The following is a 25,226-nucleotide window of genomic DNA, read 5'->3' as shown; positions in this document are numbered from 1 at the left end:
CGCGGCTCCCAATCACGGGAGGAGGAGGAGGTGGAGGAGGAGGGCTGCCTTGAGGAAGTCCAAGAATGAAGTTGTGGAGCTGAGAGTCCCCCTGCGTCGCGCCCCGAGAGCCGAGCGGAGCCCCCACCCCCACCCCCGCCACCACCAGGCAGCCGCCGGGTCCAGCCCGAGCCATGGGGCCGGAGCCGCAGTGAGCACCATGGAGCTGGCGGCCTGGTGCCGCTGGGGGCTCCTTCTCGCCCTCCTGCCCTCCGGAGCCGCGGGCACCCAAGGTGGGTCCGGGGCGGGGAGGGCGCCGGGCGGGACGCGCCCCTGCAGCCTGGGGCCGCCGCCGAGGTCCCGGGGGCAGGCGGGGGCGGGGGGGGCCGCACGAGCCGCGGGATCGGGTGTTTCGGACGGTCCCGGCGCCGCGAGCAGCCGGCCTGGGCGGGGAGGGGGCCGGAGGGAGCGGGGGCCGCGGGCCGGGGGCGGGGGCCGGGGCCGGGGGGCGATGACGCCCGAGCGCCCCTCCAGGTCCCCGGCAAGAGGCTGGCGCTTCCCAGACTCCGCGACGGCGCTGGGAACTTGTCAGAAAAAGTTCTCTGAGATTGTTCAGAAAGTTTACCCTCAAAGGGTGCACTGCATGGGGTGTGTGTGTGTGTTTCCCCCCCTTTCTTGAGCCCCTTCAAACTTTCTCAAAGCCTTTCCAGTTGGCAGCCTCCGCCTCCAGACTGGACTGGGCTGGATTCCTCGGGGGTCCCTTCGGCTGCCCCTCCCCCTGCGCCCCCCCCCCGCTCCCCCTCCCCGCAGCCGATTGGGTTTAGTTCCTCCAGCTTCAGGCAGGATCGGGGTGTGGAGGGGGTGGGGGGGGAAGCAACCTGTCCGGCCAGAGCCAGGCAGGAGAGGGTGGCCGGTCGGACTGCAGAGTTGCCTCATGCTGGAGCCTGGGGTGGGGGGAGGGGGAGACGTTTGTTTTGAGCAAGTCTCTTTAGGGCCAGCTCAGGGACTGTGTGCTTTGTGACTTTTGTTGGAGAGCATGGGCCACGGAGGGGTGGTGCTGGGTGTTCTGGTCTGGGACATAGAGTGGGAAACCAACGTGGGGGTTTCCTGGGCAGTTGTGGGGAAGTGGGGGTGGGGAAGGAAAGCTAAAGAAATAAGACCTGATGCGGATAAGCAGAAGGCTGGGTTGTCCTACCTTTTCTGTCAGGTGGTGTGTGGGGAAGCGGGGTGGTGGGGGCAGTGGGGGGTATGCCCCGTTTGCCCATCTAGGTGCACTAACAACGAAAGCGAACGTCTGCTGGAAATCCACTCTGCACCAGGCATGGTGCATGGTGGTTTGCGTGCATTCCCTCCTTTGAACCCTCAGACCAGCCCTACAAGAGAAGTCCTACTGGCATTCCCATTTCCAGGTGAAAACCTGGGCTTAAAGAGGTTAAATAGCATCAAGGAAGTGGGGGGTGCAAGACTGGACCCCTGCCCCCCAACCATGCATTTGCATCACTGTATCGATCTACCTTGAACAGTGGTCAACACTGCTCTTCCTGCATCACTGGGTTGTGGGGAAGACAATATGAGCGCGTTCTGGGAGTAGTGGGTGGTCTCCATTGGTCAGGGAGTCTGGAGAAGGGGTGGGTGTCCTCTTGTCTGTGGGTTGCCAGAGGGCGCCTCTGTCCGACCTTCGCTGTGCTGTCTGAGGGGCGTCTACGCCAGGGTGTTCCTGAGTTGTGTGGTCTGTGTGTTTGTGTGTCTGGGCTTTGTGTTGCCAAACAGCAGTCTCCCTGTTGGCCTCGAGACTTAGCTGAACTCTGCCCTCTCAAGGAACTCCCTCAAGGTGCTGGGCCAGATCTGCTGTAAACAGCGGGAGGTGGCCTCACCCCTTCTCTCTGAGGAAGGAGGCTCCACTTTCCTGGGAGCCCGTCCTTCTCCTTGTTTCCCAGGCGGGTGTCTTCAGCCTTGACCTTCTGCTGAGGTGGGTGAGGCCAGGCTGCGACATCAGAACCAGAACGAGCTGCTGCCTCCCTCAGCTGGGCCTGTGCGAGCAGGTGGGGGTGGCCTGGGTTGCTGCAGGGCTGGGACCTCAGGGATCATTTCTCCCACTGACAACTGGGGCCTCCTCAGGTCTACCTCACCCCTCCATCTGCACTGCTGGGTGCAAAGACAGATGTTGGGCGTGTCTGGCAGAAAATGGTTGCAATGGCAGCGCCCCGCCCAGCTGTCTCTAGCACCCCCATTGTATCCCAGGGCTGAAGGCTAGGGCAGGAATTTGGGGGAAGGGGGAGATGGAGAGGACACCGAGGATCAGGGTTTTGCTAGGATCCATTCTGAAAGATTTTTTTATTTGAGGGAAGAGGGGGAGGGAGAAAGGATGGGGGAGGTTGGGGAGAGGGAGAGAGAGAATCTCAAGCAGACTCTCTGCTGAGCGCCAAACCCCATGTGGGGCCTCAATCTCAGGACCCTGAGATCATGACCTGAGCCGAATTCAAGACTCAGATGCTTCACCGATGGAGGCACCTGAGCCGCCCAGGCACCCCTAGAATCTGTTCTTAGAGGTCAAAGTTTTGTCAAGTGTTAACAAACACATACTCCTTATCTTGCAGAGCTCATATTTTAATTCCCAAACGATTCTTCCAATAACTTCCTTTTTACTATACTTGGGGAAAGGAACTTCATTTTAATATTCAAGTTAAAAAAAGAAAACCCAACTGAAAAGCTAGGATGAAATGCAAAAAGAGAAAATAAGTACATCGCGTTCCAAATACGAAGGCACCTTGTATTTTCTCTTGGTTTGGAATTATCCATACTCCTGCTATATGAACTTCTCTTGCCTTAACTTAAAAAAAAAAAAGTGCAACATGCTTTCTATGTGCCAGGTTCTTTTCCATGGACGGTTTCATTTCATCTCTGCAATAATCCAGTGAAGTAGGTACACACAGTTCAAAGAAGCGAAGTGACTTATCCAAGGCTTCGTAGTGACCCAAATATGTATGTCTAGACCCAATAATAATGTCTAATGAAGAGGCATTAAGAGTTAGTCAAAGTCTTATCCTATTCGACAGGAATGGGGTGAGCAAAGCCTCCGGTGCAGCCGAGTAGCTAGACTGGGGTAGAGGTGCTACTCTGTTATTCAGGTGAGTGACCTTTTTTATCTAGGCTATGGAACGGGGAGTGATCTGGGGCCCACTGAGGGCCTCTCCTTCCCTGTCCAGCCCATGCCTGAGTTCCTCTTGCACCCTCCAGGCAAGGCAAGGGATTGAGGAGAGGGATAGGGCGGATGCAGGAGGACAATGCAGGGGGGCAATGCAGGGGGGCCTGCAGGGCTGTGGGTGAGGGAGACAGCTGGAGTGGAAACATGAGGAAGCAGTAGGGGGCTGGGGTGGGGCGCTGGAGTAGGGCCCAGGTACTTGTGCCTGCCCCTGGGTAGTGAAATGCTCTGGAGAGATCCCCCACCCTGCCTCTGCCTGTGGTGGTAACACCTCCATCTCTTGCTGGGCCACCTTCCCCACCCCTGGGAAGGGAGCCCATGTAGGATGAGGGGTGTGTGCTCTCCAGGAGTAGAATTATTATAGCCAATGTTTGTTTGCCTCAGCTCTGTTTACAAAGCCTTGTCGTGTTTACACACTGCTTTTTGATTCATTCTCTCATTTAACTCTCATTTAACTTCTCTGCAGAAAGTAAGAGTTCTTATTGTTTCATTATTCCCATCCTCACAGTCAAGTTCAGGTCACTAAATATTCATTGAGTGCCTACAAAGTCCTAGGTGCTGCTGGGCATAAAGATGAATGTGATATGGGACCTCTGCCCCAGAGGTCCAAGGTCGTGTTCAAGGTCACATTTGAGCAGCCCAGCTAGAGTTCTGGTTTAATGACCTGGAGCCCAGTCCCTGGTCTGATACTGGCCTTGATATACCAGGTGTGTGGGGTGGGGAGTTCTGGGCATCACTAGAATGGGCATGGGCTCTTACCCTGTGGATCTGGGGGAGGTGACTTTGGGGGTGCAGGTCATGTTCATCAAAACCAAAAGAACTGGGATCCCTGGGTAGCGCAGCGGTTTGGCGCCTGCCTTTGGCCCAGGGCGCGATCCTGGAGACCCGGGATCGAATCCCACGTCGGGCTCCCGGTGCATGGAGCCTGCTTCTCCCTCTGCCTGTGTCTCTGCCTCTCTCTCTCTCTCTGTGACTATCATAAATAAATAAATAAATAAAAATTAAAAAAAAATAAAAATTATAAAAAAAAAACCAAAAGAACTATCTCCTGCTAGTGAGCAAGAGAAGCATGTGGGGGTGAAGTCTAGTGGGGAGGAAAGAACCCTCTTGAGAACACCCCCAGAACTGGGACTGAACACTGACTCTGAAGAATCCTGAACAATCTTTGAGCAGAGGAATGGACACCATGACTTCAATTATCCTTTTTGGTTGGGAAGTTCCTCTTATTGATTCCATCCATCCATCCATCCAACCAACTCTTACTTAGTGTTGGGCTGGTCTCATAGTACTGTGCCAGAGAGCTGGAGGTTGGGCCTCCCAAAGGCCAGGTGTCCCGGATACACGAGCCCCCCCATGTAGAACCAGACTTCCTGCCCTCCTCCCCCCACTGAAATCCATGGGAGCTGGGTGGATGTGGGGATTGTGATGAGGACTGGGGAGGAGGAGGTTAGTGAGGAGATGGGGTAGTAGGTGGGAGGGGCCCAGCTTTTCGGTGAAGGGGACATGGTGAAGGGGATGGAGTGGAGGTAGGGGAGGTGTCAAGAGGCCTTTCTTGGCTTCATGTCAGCTTGCTGGGGGAATTTGCCCGCCAGCCTCCAGCTCCCTGGGAGAGTAGGTACCAATTTTACCACCTGTTGCAAACACTTAAAGAATCTTAGACTCAAATCAGCCACAAACAAACTCGCTGGTGGGGTGGGGCTGCCACTCTATCTGGTCCTCAGCTCAGCCCGGCCACCCTGACCTGCCCAGAGTTTGCAGTGTTTATCGGTGGCATCACTGGAGTTGGTGTGTATTTATTTCCCTTTGCACCAGGCGTGGGGGGAATCTGTATGTGTCCAGTTGAGAATGTAGGATCTAAAGTTGAACTCAAGTTCAAATCCTGCCTCCTCCATGGCTCACAAGCTTTATGGGCTCGGGAGAATAAGCCCTGTTGGCCTCAGCTTCCTATCTTTGCAAGATAGAGGGTTGTAGTCCCAACCTCTGGAGGATGTTATGAGGCTCCACCCAGAGTGCCTGGCTGCGAGCACACAGTAGGTGCTCAGTTAATGTGGCTGCTCTTGGTGTTTCCATCGTTGATGTTTTTGCCATTGCCTGGTTGCCACAGCTGGTGTCCCTTAGAGGTGGCAGTGGGCCACAGGGGGTGGAGACAGCCTGCCCCAGCTCTGCTTGTCCCTGTCCCAGGCTTGGGCCAGAGCTTTGGGGTCTGGGCCTAAAGACAGCTGTGCCTACAAAGCAGCTGAGGCTGCCGAGGCCGCAGGAGGTCCTAGCAGCGGGCGTTATTTTGGGCCTGGCCTGCCACCCCCAGCTCCTGTTTCTCTTGGGAGTCTGGGGGGGAGGGACCCTTGAGTGCTATTTCTGGGCCCTCCCCTTCCTCCCTCTTTGCTTCCTTCCCTGTCTCTCCAAAGGGGTGGGAAAAGAGACCACTCTGGCTTTCACTGGGAGGCTGCCAGCACATGGCTCATTGGTCCTGGCAGGAACCCCAGGGGCTGGCCCTACCAGCCTTTTCCCAGCTTTCTGGAGGCAGAGTGTATCTCTTATCCCCCGCAGGATTTGACTTCAGACCTTGGAGTCAGCCACTCCTGTCCCCCTGAATCTCAGCAAGTAGGCCGTGGGAGGTGGGGTGGTGGCCCAAAAGAAATAGGGGCGACCCAGGCACCTGTGAGCCTGTGTCTCTGGGGGTGCCCTCTGCCCCCCCCACCGCACCCCCCCCCCCGGCACACCCTCCTGGGCAAGACGCGCCAGGTGATTCATCTTCTCACCAGAGCAGAAAAACGAGTTCAACTGGGCACTTTAATCTCCCCCCCTACTGGCAGGCATGGTGCCAGCCGTTGTCCACAGCAGCCCCTCACCAGGGGTGGCTTACCCCGTCAATATCCCTGGGCTTAGTAGGCCCCCCTGGTCTCAGGGACACCCCGCTGAGGTCCAGGTGGGCTGGGGAGGCAGTTCATCTTGATGCCCCTTGGCCGATGGTTGGCACCCGGCACGTACACAGGGCTGAGGTAGTGCCCTTGTGGCAGGAGTTTCGTGGCAGAGATTCCACCAGCTGGTTCTGGAGTCTTGCCCTGAGGAGGTGGCAAGGGAGAAGCACCGGCACAGGAGCCATCAGAGTAGTCATCACTCTGGCCCAGGGTCTGTAGCCTGGGTCCGGATGCCCATTGTTGGGGTCTGATGCTCCTTTTTTCTGCCTGGGGGAATTCCAGAAGTCCCTGCAGTGACCAGGCCCCTAGTGGTCCTCATGCCCCAGCTATGACTCTAGCTGACCCTCCTTCCCTACTTTCTGGGTGGCATTGTGGGGGTGGATATCCCTTGCCAAGAGGTTGGCACGTGGGTGGTATTGGAATGGGGTAGAGAGAATGCCCTGAGTTTGTTTGCTCGGGAGAGGGGCAGGGGGTATCCAGAAGATTCATGATTCATCATGGCCTCTCTCGGGGGATTTTTATCCCTTGGCCATGAGTCGTGCCTTTGGGACAAAGGGAGGCTTTCTTTGCCAGCCAATAGCCTGGGATCGGGTGGGCAAGCTCCCCAGGGGTGGCACAGCAGGGTCCCCTCTGGATGCTCAGGATGCGCCAAGTTCGAAGGAGCCTCTCCTTGGATTTCCCTCCTCTTCCCAAACTTGCGCACTTTCTTTTGCTGTTGTGCCTTCTGCAAGTGCAGGGGACATGGGGAGAGGGGTCCTTCACTTGTGCTTTCTCACTGTCCGAGACGTCCGAGATGGCATGACTCTAGGGAGTGAGTGGAGAGCAGGAGTCAGGTTGGAGAAGCTCACCGGCCAGTGCCCTCTGACCCATGTCTCCCTCCTATCAGTGTGCACCGGCACAGACATGAAGCTCCGGCTCCCGGCCAGTCCCGAGACCCACCTGGATATGCTCCGCCACCTGTACCAGGGCTGTCAAGTGGTACAGGGGAACCTGGAGCTCACTTACCTGCCTGCCAATGCCAGCCTGTCCTTCCTGCAGGTGAGGCTCATGGGTGACCCAGCCAGGCCCTGCCTCCAGCTGCGCTGAGCCCTATGCTTATACATGGGTGGTAAAAGAGGGTGCTGTTTCCTCACTTGCTGTGGTTCCTCAACTCTGAAGTCCTTTCTGATGTCTGCTCCCTGTCTGTTCTACTGCAAGATCAGTTGACTCCCTCCCTATAATGTGGCGGCCCACAGACATCCCTGGGTGGAATGCACCTGTTCCTTTGCTAAATCTTTTTGCTCTTTTGCCAGCATGATCCCCTCTCGCTGTCCCTGTCCTGCTGGCAGTGGTGAACGGGCAGCTGGGAGTTGTGAGTTCTAGGTCCAGTTCTGCTACTGACAACCACGTGAATGTGGTCTCAGCCCTTGGTTCCCCTGTCTGTGTTTGGAAGCAACAAGGACACTTTGACTCCCCTCTGGGAAAATATCAAATAGGGAATATCTGTGAAAGGGTCAGGAGCAGGGGAGAGAGTGGGTACCAGCCTGCTGGATGGTGTCCACCCTGCTCTGGGGTGGAGCCACGTGCGTGATGCCTGATGCCTGGTCAGGTCACGGCCGTGCTCTCATGTGGGTCTCTCCTTTTATGGACGAGGGAGCTGAGATGCAGCCAGGGTGGGGCACTTGCTTATGGTTCACAAAGTGCCCCCCCACCAGTTATCTGTCTTAATCATATAAAAATCTGGTTTGGGAAGGTGGAGATCTCTTCTTGATGTGTGAGAAAGCTGGACTTCTCAGGGCATGGGGGCTTTGCCCAAGATCCCCAAGGACTTGGTGACTCTGAGGGGGATGGGAGTGGTCCAGGGCCCAGGCCTGCCTCAACCCCACCTGACCCTGTTCCCTCCCAGGATATCCAGGAGGTGCAGGGCTATGTGCTCATTGCTCACAGCCAAGTGAGGCAGATCCCACTGCAGAGGCTACGAATTGTGCGAGGCACCCAGCTCTTTGAGGACAACTACGCCCTGGCCGTGCTGGACAATGGAGACCCGCTGGAGGGTGGCATCCCTGCACCAGGGGCGGCCCCAGGAGGGCTGCGGGAGCTGCAGCTTCGAAGCCTCACAGGTGGTCATCACTCACCGAAACCTTCTCCTTGTTCTTAGGAGCTGATCAGGGCCACTGCTAGCCATGGGAGGCTTTGTGTGAATTAGAACTGGCATCCATTCAGGATGGATGCAGGTGGAGCTAGGAAAGATTAGAACAAGATTTCCCTTCTTCCCAGGAAATCACGGCTTGCATGAGCCTGCAGAGTTTGATAATGAGGATACAGGCTGGGGTTTATCCACTTCTTGGCTAGCAACACATGTTCAGTGAACAACCTGTACAACTGTATGTGGCAGTAGCCCAGACTCCGTGGCCATTTACTTTGCATGCATGAGCCTATCTTGGTCATGCCATTATCTTGCAAGGAAGCACGTTAGCTGCTTCTTACAGATGAGAAAACCGTAAACGGTTTACAGAGGCTGAGTGACTTGCTCACAGTTACATAGCTAGTTAGTGGTGAGGCTGGTTTTCAGACTCCAGAGTCTCTTTTAACCACTAAGCAGTATGTACAGAGTGAAGAGGTGGGAGGACAGGAGAGAGTGGCACGGACCTCTGGACCTGGTCATGGACAGCTCACCCCTCCTTGGATCTCAGATTGTTCATGTGTGTGCAGGAGTGGTGGGGGGGTGGGGTTGGGGTGTGGGGTGCTGATAGAGCGAGGAGATGCTGGTGTCTTCTCTAATCCCCGGGGAAAGCTGAGAAGTCAGGAGGGACCCACGGGAGGGCAGAAGGTGACAGGCGGGAAAGGAAGGCCCTGATTATTGCCCACCCCACAGAGATCCTGAAGGGAGGGGTCTTGATTCAGCGGAGCCCGCAGCTCTGCCACCAGGACACGATTTTATGGAAGGACGTCTTCCATAAGAACAACCAGCTGGCCCTCACGCTGATAGACACCAACCGCTCTCGGGCCTGTAAGCCATACTCCTCCCTGCCTGCTGCCTCCTCTCTTTCTTGAGACCCTGCACTCCTGGCTCACTTCCCACCCCCCACCCCCACCCCTGCTCTATCACTACCCATTTCCTCTTCCTGTCCCATTCCCCCTGCCTTCTCTCTGGGTCTCTTCATCTCTGGTCCTGTGTCCTGCCTCCCTCTGCCTCTAGATTGTGCCTAGGGCCCCTGTTTCCCACCGAGCCTCCCCCTCATTGTGCATTCTGTCTCTTGGTCTCTGGTCTCTCTGTTTCTCTCCCCAGGCCCACCCTGTTCTCCAGCTTGTAAAGACGCCCACTGCTGGGGGGCCAGCTCCGGGGACTGTCAGAGCTGTGAGTCCTAGGGAGGCCCAGAATGTGGGGGGCAGGGGGCTGAGTGGAGTAAAGGAGACATGGGGCAGGGACGGGTGTGACCAGGCCTCAGTGTCTTCCTTGGGGCCGGAAGTCACAGAAAGTGATGCCGCTGGTGAGGGCCTGGTGCCTGGGCTACTACTGCCCAGCCCTCATCCTGCCCTTTGTCTCACAGTGACACGGACTGTCTGTGCGGGGGGCTGTGCCCGCTGCAAGGGCCCACAACCCACTGACTGCTGCCACGAGCAGTGTGCTGCTGGCTGCACGGGCCCCAAGCACTCTGACTGTCTGGTATGTCCCCACGGGGTGGGCGCAAGAGGAGGGCCATCCCACCTGCTACTGCCCTGTTGCCCCTGGCACACCGGGGAAGAACGGCCCAGGGACCATCAGCTTCCTGTCCTGCCCCCCTTCTCCCCCCAGGCCTGCCTTCACTTCAACCACAGTGGCATCTGTGAGCTGCACTGCCCAGCCCTGGTCACCTACAACACGGACACCTTCGAATCCATGCCCAACCCTGAGGGCCGATATACCTTCGGGGCCAGCTGTGTGACCTCCTGTCCCTGTGAGTGCCAGGGAGAAATGTAGTTCTAATCATTTTGCTGGAGTGGTGGTGGCGGGTTGGTTTATGTCGGTGGGAGCTTAAGTGAGCGTTGTCTGCCTCTTGCCCCGGAGAGCTGGTCGTGGCACTTCCTGGGGGGCTGCCTGGTCCTTTCAACAGCTGTGGAACAGGTGGCTGCGAGGAGCAGCGGCTAAGAGCCCAGGCTCAGGAGCCAGGCTGCCTGGGTTTGAAACCCGGCTCGCCCATTTTCTAGTCCTGTGACCTGCTTACTGTACCTTAATTTTTTCATCTGTAAAATGGGAGCAATGACAGCCCCGACATCATAGGTGGCTATAAAACGTTTGAATGACTTATTTTGAAGATTTATTTTTGTGTTTTGAGAGAGAGAGAGAGACAGAGCAAGGGGAGGGGCAGAGGGAGAGAATCTTTCTTTTTTTTTTTTTTTTGGTAAAGGGACACAGTTTATTAAGTAAAGATACAGAGAAAGCTCTCAGAAGTGAGAAGGGTCTTAACAGGGTTACCCAGAGGAAGAGAAGAGAATCTTAAGCGCACTACCTGCTGTGTGTGGAGCTCGATGTAGGCTGATCTCACAACCTGAGCAGAAATCAAGAGTCGGATGCTTCACCAACTGAGCCACCCAGGCGCCCCTGAATGAATTAATATTTGTAAAGCTCTTATGACGGTGCTTGGCACATACTAAGCACTAGATAGATCAGAGTTTTATTTAACAACTCCCCTATTTATTGATGTGCATTTAGGGACTGACTTTGGACCTGGGGCCCCTTTCTTCCTGTCATGTGCGACAGGACTGGGTTCTCAGGTCCTGATGGAACCCTCCCCATGGCACATCAGAGTTCAAACTGTAGAGCCAGACTGTGCTCAAATCCCGGCTTCTCCACCCAACAGCACAATGACCCTGAGTAATTTACATAAAACTGCTTTGATTCCGGGATGCCTGGATGGCTCAGTGGTTGAGCATCTGTCTTTGGCTCAGGATGTGATCCTGGAGACCCGGGATCGAGTCCCACATCGGGCTCCCTGAGTGGAGCCTGCCTCCCCCTCTGCCTGTGTCTCTGCCTCTCTCTCTCTCTCTCTCTCTGTGTCTCTCATGAATAAATAAATACAATCTTTAAAAAAAAATAAGTGCTTTGATTCCCTCTTGGCAAAATGAGAATCTTAACTGCCCATTACATAGAGTTGTTGTGAGGCGTAAATGAATGTCAAGTGCACAGACTTGTCGTAAGGGCATTTCAGGATTGAAATGGGCAATTTCAATCAGGGTAAAACCATTCTGTGGTAATAAAATTCAGAATTGTGGTTGTCCTCAGGGGTGGGGGGACTGGAAGGGGACACAAAAGAAATTTCTGGGGCGATAGCAGTGTTCTGTGTCTCAGTTGGGGTAGCATATAATGTTGGGGTAGGTTGATAATGTTGTACCCTGTAGGCCTCGTCACATTGGTGATGGTGGGGCGCACGTGCAGGGCCAGGGCACATGGACACATGGTCTTCATCTCCTCAGACAACTACCTGTCTACGGACGTGGGATCCTGCACCCTGGTCTGTCCCCTGAACAACCAAGAGGTGACGGCTGAGGATGGGACACAGCGGTGCGAGAAATGCAGCAAGCCCTGTGCCCGAGGTAACTTGGCCATGCCCTGAGCTGGGCTGCACACCCAGCTTGGCCTAGCTCCCTGTCCTGTCCTTCTTCAGACCTGCCTGGGACCCAGTCTCTTTCCACTGTCTCTAGCTTGGCCCTCCCTGGATCAGTCCCACACGTTCCCCCATGTCTCCTATAATTGTGTAAGGGGACATGTGGCCCCAGGAGGGGATGGAGCCCTGAAGTTGGAGGTCCTGGTGTTCCATGTGGGGGCTGAGACAGCCCCTTCACACCTGCCCCTCCCCGCAGTGTGCTACGGTCTGGGCATGGAGCACCTGCGGGAGGTGAGGGCGGTCACCAGTGCGAACATCCAGGAGTTTGCCGGCTGCAAGAAGATCTTTGGAAGCCTGGCATTTTTGCCAGAGAGCTTTGAGGGGTAAGGAAATGCGGAGTTAAAGATGGGCATAGTGGTCTGAGCAGCGTCAGGGCAGTCACTGAATCCTGAGCGCCTAGAAGTGCCAGCGTCTCTGGGGGATGATGGGAAACAGAGGTGGGAGGCCAGAAATGCAAAAGAAACAGGTGGGGGACCAGAGGGTACAGGGACTGGGTGGTTGTTTTCATAAATCACATGTTGGCCACGAATGTATTTTTTTTAATTTTTATTTATTTATGATAGTCACACACAGAGTGAGAGAGAGAGTGAGAGAGAGAGAGAGAGAGAGGCAGAGACACAGGCAGAGGGAGAAGCAGGCTCCATGCACTGGGAGCCCGACATGGGATTCAATCCCGGGTCTCAGGATTGCGCCCTGGGCCAAAGGCAGGCCCCAAACCGCTGCGCCACCCAGGGATCCCCCGAATGTATGTTTTTATGGGAGTCAAAACATCCAGATAAAGCAAAATTCTCCTTGAGTTCATAGTGGCTTTATTCACAATATTCCCCAGCTAGGAATAATGCCAATATATATCAGCAGGTGAAGGAGTAAATAGATGATGGTATATCTACCCGATGGAATTCCCAGGGATAAAAAGAAACAAACAGCTCACTAATAGATACAGCATGAATGAGCCTCAAGATATGCCCACGTTCAGTGAAATAAGCCAGGCAAGAGAGTCCACGCGGTACGAGTCCCTCTACATGAGGCTCTGGAATAGGCAAAAACCAATCTGTGGTAATAGAGTTCAGAACCGTGGTTGTCCCCAGGGGTGAGGGGACTGGAAGGGGACACGAAAGAAATTTCTGGGGTGATGGCAGTGTTCTGTGTCTCAGCTGGGGTAGCAGATACATGAGTGAATGCATTTGTCAAAACTCCTCAGACTGTACATTAAAAGTGCATTTTGTTGTATGTGAATTATACTTCAATAAAAGTATGTGTTAAAGAAAGAGAAAATTTCCTTTAACGTTTCCTGTAGTTCTCTTCCCCTTTCCAGAGGGACCCCGTGCTAAGAGCTTGTGTGGGTTCTCCTAGACCATTTGTGCATACGTGGACACAACGCTGAGAAACATAGCCGTAGTAGTTTTGTTGAGGAGATTGACCTGAAGTGGGAGCTTAAGTGAGCGTTGTCTGCCTCTTGCCCCGGAGAGCTGGTCGTGGCACTTCCTGGGGGGCTGCCTTGTCCTTTCAACAGCTGTGGAGCAGGTGGCCGCAAGGAGCAGCGGCTAAGAGCCCAGGCTCAGGAGCCAGGCCTGCCTGGGTTTGAAACCCGGCTCGCCCATTTTCTAGTCCTGTGACCTGCTTACTGTACCTTAATTTTTTCATCTGTAAAATGGGGGCAAAGACGGCCCCGACCTCATAAGGTGGCTAGAACATTTGAATGAGTTAATAATATTCATACGCTCTTGGAACAGTGCCTGGCAGATACTAATTGCTCTTTTTTTTTTTTTAAGTGCTCTTAAATGTTTTTGTCTACAGTCAAGATAGGTGGGGATTATATTTAACAGGTCTCCTATTTACTGATGACTATTTAGGTAGTTTTCAATTTTTGCTCTTACAAACATTTCTGTGCTGTACGTGTCTCTGGGAACAGGAGCCAAAGTCTCTCTAGGCCACATTCCTAGAAGTAGGATTTCTAGATCAAAGGATATAAATATTGTTTTGACAGATCCTGCCAAACTAGGGCCTGGGCTTTGAAACTCAGGATGAAAACAGCCAGGCTTGATGGGCAAAGGGTTTAAGTGAAGTCATTAATAGAGGGGGGTAGGGGAGGGTGGCCGGGCCAGCTCTGGGGGTCGTGCCCACCTGCTTCTCCGCCTTGCTGATTCCTCTCCTAATCCTCCCCCTAGGGACCCAGCCTCCAATACTGCCCCCCTACAGCCTGAGCAGCTCAGAGTGTTTGAGGCTCTGGAGGAGATCACAGGTGGGCTTCACCTCTCTGCATCCTGCTCTGATGAGGTTGGGGTCCTTATCCTGTCCCCACACCCCTAGCTTCACCCTGTGCCTACAGGTTACCTGTACATCTCAGCGTGGCCAGACAGCCTGCCTAACCTCAGTGTCTTCCAGAACCTGCGAGTAATCCGGGGACGAGTTCTGCATGAGTGAGCACGGGGAAGGGGGGGCCCGAGGAACTTCCCAGGCTTTGGGTGTGGTGGGCACTCCTGCTCCCTGGGGACTCCAGCAGTAATGTATCCGTGGGAGTTTGCAGAGTGTACGGGGGATGGGAGGGAGGTGAGGGCGGCCCTTGCCCATGGGAGCAGCTCGATGGTGCAGCCAAACACTCCTCCCACAGTGGTGCCTACTCGCTGACCCTGCAAGGGCTGGGCATCAGCTGGCTGGGGCTGCGCTCGCTGCGGGAACTGGGCAGTGGGCTGGCCCTCATCCACCGCAACGCCCGCCTTTGCTTCGTGCACACGGTGCCCTGGGACCAGCTCTTCCGGAACCCCCACCAGGCCCTGCTCCATAGTGCCAACCGGCCAGAGGAGGAGTGCGGTAAGACAGGGAGCCCAGCACCACACGCTCCCCGTCTGCCGGCACCCAGGAGTGCCCACGGGTCCCTAGCAGCAGCGATCTTGACACCGCTCTGGCTGGCTTGGCCTCTTGGCATGGCTTCCAGCTGGGTCCTGCCACAGTGCCTTGGCGTCCCTGCCTTCCCCCTCTCCTCTCTGCTGTTTTATCCCTGCATTGCCCAGCAGGTATCCCCACCACTCTGGGCCACAGCCACCCCCACAGCCTCCTCCCCTGGGTCACTTGGACCCAGAACCTCCCTTGAGTGTCCCCTCTGACCCCTTCCTCCTCACTGCAGTGGGCAAGGGCCTGGCCTGCTACCCGCTGTGCGCCCATGGGCACTGCTGGGGTCCAGGGCCCACCCAGTGCGTCAACTGCAGCCAATTCCTTCGGGGCCAGGAGTGCGTGGAGGAATGCCGAGTACTGCAGGGGTATGCGGGGCGGAGCAGGGGGGTGGCCAGGGAGAGGGCACAGGGGCTCCTTCCAGACCCTCATCAGCCATTCCCTCTGGCAGGCTGCCCCGAGAGTATGTGAAGGACAGGTACTGTCTGCCGTGCCACTCAGAGTGTCAGCCCCAGAATGGCTCAGTGACCTGCTTTGGATCGGTGAGTTGCTGGTTGGCTCAAGCTAGGTAGACAGAAGCAAGGCCGAGAATATTCCAGGGGAGGGCTCTGAGTTCAGACCTGGACGGCAGGAGAGTGTGAAAGCAGGAGGAAAGATGAAGGCTGGGGTCTGCAAGAGTTGTGTGATAGACCCTGTGACCCTTTGGACTACGCAAAGGTCCTGGGGAGGCCTGTGTTCTTGGCTGTGACTGTGCCAAGGTGGTTAGACCAATGGGCTTAGGCATCAGGGTATCTGGATTCGAATCCAAGTCCTGCTTCCAACCTTGGTTTGTTCATTTGTAAAATGAGTATTATATTAATACTTACCTCATTGGAATGTAGTAAGAATGAACTTCAAATGGGGTTTGGTACAATGCCCAAGCACAAGAGAGACTTGCTACTGGGTACGTGGGTGCCTTAATCTTTTGGGCGTCTGCCTTTGGCTCGGGTCATGATCTCAGGGTCCTGGGATCGAGCCCCACATTGTACTCTGCAGGGAGTCTGCTTCTTTCTCTCCCTCTGTCCCTCCTGCCACCATTGGTATTCTCTCTCTGTCTCAAATAAATAAATATTTTTTTTTAAAGAAAAATCTGCTACATTTTGGTTACTATTACTACTTGCTGTTATATCTTAAGTAATACACTCCCCTGCTAGGCTTCCAGTTCACCTGAAGCCCCTCACCTGGGGCGGCAGACCCAGTAGGTCTGGGCTGTCCCAGCAGCAGGATGAACGTGCTGTTGAGTGGCCATGGGAACACGAAGGGGACGCATGAGCCGGATCCTGCTACCCTGGGGGTGTTGGTCTAGCGCCCTACAAACCCTTCCTCCCCTCTCAGGAGGCTGACCAGTGTGTGGCCTGTGCCCACTACAAGGACCCTCCCTTCTGTGTGGCTCGCTGCCCCAGTGGTGTGAAACCTGACCTGTCCTTCATGCCCATCTGGAAGTTCGCAGATGAGGAGGGCACTTGCCAGCCGTGCCCCATCAACTGCACCCACTCGTGAGTCCGAGGGCCTTTTCTGTGGGAGGGAGAGCTTTGTCCCAGGACCCTTTCTGGGGCTTTTATTATAAAAAGGGGATAACTCTGCCTTTGCTTATCCTAAGACTCTTAGGGTTTGGTTTTTTTTTTTTTTTTCTGATCCTAAAAATAACACATGTGGTTAAAATTTTTTTAATGAAAACATGAAATATAAATGCCGTTAGTAGTTCTAGCCCCACTTAATAATTTGTAATATTTTCTTCCAGATATTACCTGTGCACATGCTAACATGTAATTATTATTGTAACATGTAAAATGGTTTAAATATATATAATTACTCTTAGTTGTTTTTATCTGTGCACATTCTAACATATATTTTTTTAACTAAAATGGGATCATAGACCATTTATTGTTTGCAAAGTGCTTTTTTATTCATTTAACAGAATCTTGCAATATTTTTCCATGTCCTAACATGGTGATCTACTATATTCTTTTTATTATTATTTTTTTAAATTTAGTTGTCTTTACTTACACGTGAGGCACATGAATACAACCTTAGGATGAACATTTTCAGCAGTATAAAAGTATAAATATTGCAAAACAAATATGCCCTTTTGTTTCACCTCCCCAGGGAGAACTATCAGATTCACTCTGGTATTTGCATCCTTCCAGGCTTTTCTCCACACATTTACATAAACACATATTACATTTATATTAGGTCGAGTACTGTAAGATTGCTGTTTTTGTAGGTCAAAAATGGTTGAGAAACAGCAATTTTGTTTAGTTCACCTCATGGGTTTTTTTCATGTATTTTTTTATTGGAGTTCGATTTGCCAACATATAGTATAACACCCAGTGCTCATCTCACCAAGTGTCCCCCTCAGTGCCCATCACCCAGTCACCCCATCCCCATCCCCACCTCCCCTTCCACTACCTTTTGTTCGTTTCCCAGAGTTCGGAGTCTCTCATGTTCTGTCTCCCTTTCTGATATTTTCACTCATTTTCTCTCCTTTCCCCTTTAATCCCTTTCACTATTTTTTATATTCCCCAAATGAATGAGACCATATAATGTTTGTCCTTCTCCAACTGACTTATTTCACTCAGCCTAATACCCTCCAGTTCCATCCATGTCGAAGCAAATGGTGGGTATTTGTCGTTTCTAATGGCTGAGGAATATTCCATTGTATCCATAAACCACATCTTCTTTATCCATTCATCTTTCAATGGACACCAAGGCTCCTTCCACAGTTTGGCTATTGTGGACATTGCTGCTATAAACATCGGGGTGCAGGTGTCCCGGCGTTTCACTGCATCTGTATCTTTGTGGTAAATCCCCAAGTTCACCTCATATGTAGTCAGACTTGTGTCTATGCATTCTTTAATGCAAATGGAATCATACTCTACATATTGTTCTGCACTTTGCTTCCCACCCCCCACTTTATGTATCTTGGGGTCCTTTCTTGCGAATGCACATGAATCTACCTCCTAATTTTTTTAACTACTCAATCTGCAGCACAGATGTGGTATTATTAAACCATGTCCCTGTTTGAGGGATATCTTCTTCCTTCATTTCTTCCTTTTGTTTCTTTCTTTCCTTTTCTCCTTCCCTTTTTCCTTCCTTTTTTCCTTCCTTCCTTCCTTCCTTCCTTCCTTCCTTCCTTCCTTCCTTCCTTCTTTCTTTTCTTTTCTTTCTTTCTTTCTTTCTTTCTTTCTTTCTTTCTTTCTTTCTTTCTTTCTTCTTTCTTCTTCTTTCTTTCTTCTTCTTTCTTTTCCTTCCTTCCTTCCTTCCTTCCTTCCTTCCTTCCTTCCTTCCTTCCTCTCTCTTTCTTTCTATTGTGGCTTTTTGCACTTGAGCTCACCCTGTACAAGTGAGCATCTGTGCATGCTCCCTGGTGTACAGATGTTGGCACTTTTAGGGTATATCCTGAGAGGTGGAACTGCTGGGTCACAGACATGATTTACTGGGTATTGCCAAACTGTCCTCTGCAGAAGCTGAGCCAGTTTACTACCATGGCAATCTTTTACAGAGGAAGTGGCCATGCTTTTGGATTTGATGTTCCTTTTGGAGGCCCCCAATTCCTACCTACCACAGGGAGGTGGAGGGAAGTGGGAAATGCGAGTTCAAGGCTGGAGAAGGAATCCCCATGTGGGGTGGTAGAAATAGCACTGGTGGCCTGGAATCCAGTTTCTGCCTTTGTCAAATGGGGTGATAACCCAGCCACACCCACCCTGAGATGCTTGTGAGGCTAGAGTGAGCCCAGGAGGTGGTTCCCAGTCTCACTGACTGGACTCTCTTTCCTGCAGCTGTGCAGACCTGGACGAGAAGGGCTGTCCCGCCGAGCAGAGAGCCAGGTCAGCCCAATTCCTGGGACATACACTATGCTGCCCCACTGTCTCCTACTAGCCCCTGCGTGGTCACTGCTGCGGGATGGGCTGGAGGGTGGTCTCCTGACATGACATATCTCCCTGCCCAGCCTAGTCTTCCACTATTGAATCACCTTTCAGTTTCCTTCAACTAGTGGATGGAGGACCTCCTTAGGATGCTTAGGAGGTGGGGAACAGGAAAAGATGGTGAAGAAGACTCCCCAGTGCCTCCCCACCCTTGAGTAGCTAGATGTCTTATAAGGGACACAGACAACATTCAATCCCCTGGGACAAAAGGTAGATTGAGAAGAGAGGGCAGCACTGAAGTGGAGTGAATGATGAAGTTTTAAGTGGGTGGTGGGAAGCTTCAAGGAAGAGGTAGCATTTGAGCCAGGCCTTGAAACGGGCAGGTAGGTCACTTGCATTAGGGAGAAAGTAACCAGGTGGCAAATTGGGGGATGGATCAGGAAAATCTAGGATGTTTTTGTTCGATGGTTCTGGCGTGGTGGGCCACTGAGGGAGCACAGAGAAGGGAGCAAGGGGGTGAAGTCTTGAGTCAGGTTAGGGCATAGGCCCTCCCTTGCCACTGGGCCGCAGGGTTAGACTTGCTTTCTGGGCAGTAGGGAACTTTGGGAAAGACTCTGGGGGAAAAAAGAGATTGGAGTATGTCCTAGGCAATTGTCCACGAAACAAGCATTCATGAGAGATCTGTGATGGGCCAGGCTTTGGCCAAGCAAGGACGGAGATGTCGGGTCAACACACAGGAGCTTCATCTATCCCAGGATGAGCTGAGTCTTGAATGATGACCCCATGGAGAAATGGCAATCCAGGCAGAAGTAGCAGAATGCACCAAGGCTGGGAGGTGTGGAAAATCATGACTTATGGGTGAAAAATTTTGCTCAAACATAGGGGGCACATTCCTGGGCCCCAACCCACTCCACAGTCAGAGTTGCCAGGAGTGGGGCTCCAGACTCCTGTATATTAACCAGCTCTCCAGTGATTTTTGTCAGGAAGTTTCAGAGTCCTGGGCTAGAGCCATGGGCAGGCACATAGGTGGTTGGAGCCAAGGGAGGTTTTTGAGTAAGGAAGAGAGGATGGAGCTTACGGGTTAACCCTTCCAACTTCCCTTCTTTTAAAAAAAAAAAAAAAAGATTTTTATTTGAGAGAGAGAGAAGGAGCAAGGGAAGGGCAGAGGGACAAGCAGATTCCCTGCTGAGCTTGGAGCAGGACAGGGGGCTTCATCCCAGGACCCTGAGATCATGACCCAGGCGCCTCCCCCAACCCAGCCCCGCCAACTTCTTTCTAAACACCAGTGACCTGTGGGGCATCTGGGTGGCTCAGTCAGTTAAGCATCTGCCTTCACCTTGGATAGTGATCCCTGGATCTTGAGATCAAGCCCCTCGTGGGGCTCCCTGCTCAGCGGGGAATCTGCTTCTCTCTTTCCCTCTGCCTCTCCCCCCTGCTCATTGTCTCTCTGTCTCATATGAGTAAATAAAAATTAAAAATAAAATAAAATTACAAAACACCAGGGACCTGCCTATCCGTCCATGGGGCCCCTCCATCCCTTCATGCCCAGCCTGGTCCCCCCACTCCCTAATCCTGGCTCCCTCCCCCAGCCCTGTGACATCCATCATTGCCGCTGTGGTGGGCATTCTGCTGGCTGTGGTCGTGGGGCTGGTCCTCGGCATCCTGATCAAGCGAAGGCGGCAGAAGATCCGGAAGTACACTATGCGGAGGCTGCTGCAGGAAACCGAGGTGAGGCCGTCAGAGGGCCTCCCTGTTGTCCTGGGGCGGGGTGTGGGGGGGTGCCTGTGGCTCAGCCTCTGTTACTGAGGCACCACCCCATCACCACAGCTGGTGGAGCCGCTGACGCCTAGTGGAGCGATGCCCAACCAGGCTCAGATGCGGATCCTGAAAGAGACAGAGCTGAGGAAGGTGAAGGTGCTTGGATCTGGAGCTTTTGGCACAGTCTACAAGGTTAGGTGTGGGGCCAAAGATCCGGGGTGGGTGGTCCCAGAGGATGCGTGGGGTGTGGCCAAGCGTTCTGCGGGGAGGGCAGCCTGGAACCGGGTGGGGGTAGTACTGTTGGGGTGGGGAGGTAGTGCTCTTGGGTTATGGTCAGTTTGGTGGGAGAGTGGAACCAGAGGAAAGGGAGTGGAGAGCAGCGCTCCCTAGTGAGGCCAGTGCTAAATAGTGGGGTTGTCCCCAAGGTGGGGAGGGCATTCAGAGCACAAGTAAGGACCTCCTAGATGACTACAGGTTGGATCTGGTGTCCCCTCTTCCTGCTCACGGCCTCCTGTCTGCCCAGGGCATCTGGATCCCTGATGGGGAAAATGTGAAAATCCCAGTGGCCATCAAAGTGTTGAGGGAAAACACATCTCCCAAAGCCAACAAAGAAATCTTGGACGTAAGCCCCTCCAGCTTGGGGTATGGGAGGGACCTCTGGGCTGCAGGTCTGGGCTCTGGTCTCTCTCTTCACTGGGGTTTGGGAGACACTTGGTGATTCCCCAAACCTCAACTCTTAAGCTTCTACCTGTGGGCCATGGTTCTGGTTTGTGACCGATGGGGCTGGATTGAGTGAGAGTCCCTAGCGGCGTCTCAGCCCTCAGGACGGGTGTGTGGTGGTTCTGGTCCCCCACACCCTCTCAGTGCCTACCCTTGCCTCCAGGAAGCATATGTCATGGCTGGAGTGGGCTCCCCGTATGTGTCCCGCCTCCTGGGCATCTGCCTGACATCCACGGTGCAGCTGGTGACACAGCTTATGCCCTACGGCTGCCTCTTAGACCATGTCCGAGAACACCGTGGGCGCCTGGGCTCCCAGGACTTGCTGAACTGGTGTGTGCAGATTGCCAAGGTATGCGCTTCGGGGGCCTGGGGTCTGCAGGTGTCTTTGGGGGCAAGCTGCTGTCTCCACATGGGGCTAGGCTGGGGAGGTTTTCTGGGGGAATGTGGCCAGACTGAGGTCCACATCGATGTCTCTGATCCCAGGGGATGAGCTACTTGGAGGATGTCCGGCTGGTGCACAGGGACCTGGCTGCCCGGAATGTGCTGGTCAAGAGTCCCAACCATGTCAAGATTACAGATTTCGGGCTGGCTCGGTTGCTGGACATTGATGAGACAGAGTACCACGCAGATGGGGGCAAGGTTAGAGGAGGGAGCAGAGTGAGGCAAGGTGGGATGGGGTCGGGTCTGGCCCCTGGGAGAGCTCTAACTAGGGGCAACCATCTCCCCACCACACTGAGTTTGAGGAATTCTTTGCTCTCCCCAGGTGCCCATCAAGTGGATGGCACTGGAGTCCATTCTCCGCCGGCGGTTCACCCACCAGAGTGATGTGTGGAGCTATGGTGTGTGGCGGGGGGGTTGGGAGGAGGGGTGGACACATAGCCATGGCCCTGGGAGGCATGTTGGTGGAAGGAAGAGAGCAGGAGTGGGAGAATGAATGGAGAGATCTTAGCATGAATGTGGGAGGGAAGGAAGGGGCTCCCAGGGTCCATGCACTTCCCTGGGACTACGGAAAGGCTGGGTAGCTCCTGCCCTGTGACATCACACCCCTCCCTTCCCTCGTGGTGCCAGACCCTTGGGCAGAGACTCTAGGGCTCAGTGCACGAAAGTGCCCTCTTGTCCCCCAACCTCTTAACCTCATCTCTGCCCCAGGTGTGACTGTGTGGGAACTGATGACTTTTGGGGCCAAACCTTACGATGGGATCCCAGCCCGGGAGATCCCTGACCTGCTGGAGAAGGGGGAACGGCTGCCCCAGCCCCCCATCTGCACCATTGATGTCTACATGATCATGGTCAAGTGTGCGTGGCTGAGCTGTGTCGGTTGCCTGGAGGAGGGATGGGAGGTTCTGGGTGGAGGGGCCTCTAAGGGGTGTGGGAGGGGACCAAGAGCAGGATGTATGTGGGTCCAGGGTCCCTGCTATGGTTAAAGGAGCCTTAGAAGGGTCTTGCTTCCCTTTTACTGTACCAGCCCAGAGGAGCTCCAGAAGACCAGCTAGGAAAAGACTTCTATGCAAAATAAAAAGGGGAAACTAGTAATGATTCTCAAAGGATCTAGCTCAGGACCTGAATCTGATACCTCTTCTCTACCAGCAAGGGCTTGGACTCTAATAATGGGGGTTGTCTAGACCAGACTGGAAAGGGAAGGAGTGGGGCTGCCTGTGGGATGCAGCCAGAACTGACATACTGGGATTCCCTCCTGCCCCCAGGCTGGATGATAGACTCTGAATGCCGACCCCGGTTCCGGGAGTTGGTGGCCGAATTCTCGCGTATGGCCAGGGACCCCCAGCGCTTTGTGGTCATTCAGGTACGGGGCCTTCCCTGCCCCATCCCTGCCCGTGACTAGAGAGCACCCTCCCATAGAGGGTGTGGAGGGAGAGGACTCAGGTCCCAGGCCTCCCAGCCCAGACCTTGGGCTCCCATCCCTTGTCCTCCCTGAACGTTCCTTGGGAGGCTGTGCACTGGGCAGGGGCGAGGCTGTCACACTGTCTCCCTCGTCCTCAGAATGAAGACTTGGGCCCCGCCAGCCCCTTGGACAGCACCTTCTACCGTTCACTACTGGAAGATGATGACATGGGGGACCTGGTGGATGCTGAGGAGTACCTGGTACCCCAGCAGGGTTTCTTCTGCCCAGAACCTACCCCAGGGGCTGGGGGCACTGCCCACCGCCGGCACCGCAGCTCATCCACCAGGGTCAGTGTCTTCTGTCATACTGAGGTGGGTGGATGTGGTTACCTGCCCCAGGGACTAGGGTCCTTCTCCTGTGTCATCCCTCCCCCAGCAATCACCTCTCATGGCTCATGGAGACCCCTATATCCCTGAGGACTCCTACTGCATTCTCACCCTTGACCTCTTTCCACGGTGACTGTGTCAAATCCCAATGATGACCTGTTTATCTCCTCTGAGTCTTTATCCCATGGGAGAGCCCACGGAGTCTCTATCCCAGATCCAGGAGAGACCCCATCACACTCTTTCCCATGGAATCTCTATCCCAGATCCAGACCATCACAACCTTTTCTCATCTCCAGAGTGGCGGTGGTGAGCTGACTCTAGGACTGGAGCCCTCCGAGGAGGAGCCCCCCAAGTCTCCACTGGCACCCTCAGAGGGCGCTGGCTCTGACGTGTTTGATGGTGACTTGGGAATGGGGGCAGCCAAGGGGCTGCAGAGCCTTCCCTCACAGGACCCCAGCCCTCTCCAGCGATACAGTGAGGACCCTACGGTACCCTTACCCCCTGAGACTGATGGCTACGTCGCCCCCCTGACCTGCAGCCCCCAGCCTGGTATGGAATTCAGGCCCATGCTGAAAGATTGGGAGGGTGGGGAGTTGGGCGTGTGGGGGCAGTGACAATAGTTGGGACACATGGATTCATTCCCCTAACAAGCCCCTCTTCTTGCCCTTTCAGAATATGTGAACCAGCCAGAAGTTTGGCCGCAGCCCCACTCGCCCCTAGAAGGCCCTCTGCCTCCTTCCCGACCGGCTGGTGCCACTCTGGAAAGGCCCAAGACTCTGTCCCCCAAGACTCTCTCCCCTGGCAAGAATGGGGTTGTCAAAGACGTTTTTGCCTTTGGGAGTGCTGTGGAGAACCCGGAGTACCTGGCACCCCGGGGCAGAGCTGCCCCTCAGCCCCACCCTCCTCCAGCCTTCAGCCCAGCCTTTGACAACCTGTATTACTGGGACCAGGATCCATCAGAACGGGGCTCTCCACCCAGCACCTTTGAAGGGACCCCTACAGCAGAGAACCCGGAGTATCTGGGGCTGGACGTGCCAGTGTGAGCCCAGAGGCCAAGTCGGCCGAGGCCCTGCTGAACCTCCAGGGAGTGAGGCCAAGTCGGCCGAGGCCCTGCTGAACCTCCAGGGAGTGGGGAAGGCCTGACTACTGGCCTGTATCGGGATGAGGCAGGAAATGGGTCCTTGGCCCACATCCAGGGGATCCTGCCACACCGGAACCTACCTTCCCCCTCCAAAATCCAGGTGGCCAAGAGGGGCCCAGCCTGGTTGGTAGAAGGGACAGCACTGGGGAGTCTTGACTGACTTTGGAGCCCTGCCCCAGCCAATTCTAGGGTTCCACGGATGCCACCGCCAGTCTCCTCACCTGCGGGAGCAGCTGTACCTGGTTTTCTTATTCCAGATCTTTGACACAGAAGGACTTAGAGGAGCTGGGCCCTGGGGGGAGGAGGCTCCAAGGGAGTGAGTGCCTTAGAACAAGATCACCCATTCAGAGACTGTCCCTGAGGCCCTGAGACCTAGCTCTGCACCCAGGAAGACGGGAGCAGCAAAGCTACCCAGATCCAGCCCTTGTACAGAGTGCTTTTCTGGTTTTGTTTTTACTTTTTTTTTTTTTAAGATGAAATAAGGATTCGGGGAGAGTGGGTACTGTGGAGGGGGGTGGGCTCCCGGTGTTGGGGGAAGAGTGTCCTTTCTACACACCCACTTTCTCCATTTGCAAATATATTTTGGAAAACAGCTGGGTACCAGCCTAAGTCTGGGGTGGCTCTGTGCCAACCTTACCGCTCACCTCCTAACTTACAGTCAAGTCAAATTTTCCTGGAAGGGATGGTTAAGAATAGAGAAAGCTTGAATGAGGAGCCTATTCTTCCAGTTTCCTGGCTTTGGGGTTGGGGGGGAAATCTTTGAGTTGGGATTCTGATCTGAGAGCCCTCTGACAACCAGATCATTCTAGTTAAGAAAAAATGAATTCCTAAGGCCACTCTTAGGGGGAGGGGAAAGGAGAGGCA

At 54.2% G+C, this 25,226-nt stretch overlaps 1 protein-coding gene across 3 annotated transcripts; it reads left to right on the top strand.

Moving 5' to 3' along the window:
* ERBB2 (erb-b2 receptor tyrosine kinase 2) lies at positions 1-25,076 on the top strand. Of its 3 annotated transcripts, none has more exons than XM_055319016.1 (27): positions 1-272; positions 6,986-7,137; positions 7,985-8,198; positions 8,954-9,088; positions 9,368-9,436; positions 9,630-9,745; positions 9,875-10,016; positions 11,533-11,652; positions 11,920-12,046; positions 13,892-13,965; positions 14,053-14,143; positions 14,335-14,534; positions 14,848-14,980; positions 15,064-15,154; positions 15,987-16,147; positions 18,431-18,478; positions 20,107-20,245; positions 20,345-20,467; positions 20,799-20,897; positions 21,159-21,344; positions 21,479-21,634; positions 21,759-21,834; positions 22,145-22,291; positions 22,699-22,796; positions 22,994-23,206; positions 23,518-23,770; positions 23,894-25,076. In XM_055319016.1, exons 1-27 carry the CDS (start codon positions 200-202, stop codon positions 24,262-24,264), a joined length of 3,807 nt encoding a protein of 1,268 aa, XP_055174991.1. In that variant the 5' UTR covers positions 1-199; the 3' UTR covers positions 24,265-25,076. The 3 variants fall into 3 exon arrangements, with proteins under 3 accessions (XP_055174991.1, XP_055174992.1, XP_055174996.1); XM_055319017.1 differs by having other exon boundaries at positions 2-272; positions 22,994-23,182; XM_055319021.1 differs by lacking the exon at positions 1-272 and adding an exon at positions 2,389-3,107.
* The last annotated feature ends 150 nt before the right edge of the window (positions 25,077-25,226 follow it).

This window comes from Nyctereutes procyonoides, unplaced genomic scaffold, assembly GCF_905146905.1.
Source record: "Nyctereutes procyonoides isolate TBG_1078 unplaced genomic scaffold, NYPRO_anot_genome, whole genome shotgun sequence".
Lineage (NCBI taxonomy): Eukaryota > Metazoa > Chordata > Mammalia > Carnivora > Canidae > Nyctereutes > Nyctereutes procyonoides.
This window is presented reverse-complemented; position numbering and strand designations above follow the sequence as displayed.

Coding starts and splice junctions, on each gene's coding strand:
- ERBB2 (XM_055319016.1), top strand. CDS start 200: ATGGAGCTGGCGGCCTGGTGCCGCTGGGGGCTCCTTCTCGCCCTCCTG. Junction 273..6,985: donor CGGAGCCGCGGGCACCCAAG/GTGGGTCCGGGG, acceptor CCCTCCTATCAG/TGTGCACCGGCACAGACATG. Junction 21,635..21,758: donor ACCACGCAGATGGGGGCAAG/GTTAGAGGAGGG, acceptor TGCTCTCCCCAG/GTGCCCATCAAGTGGATGGC.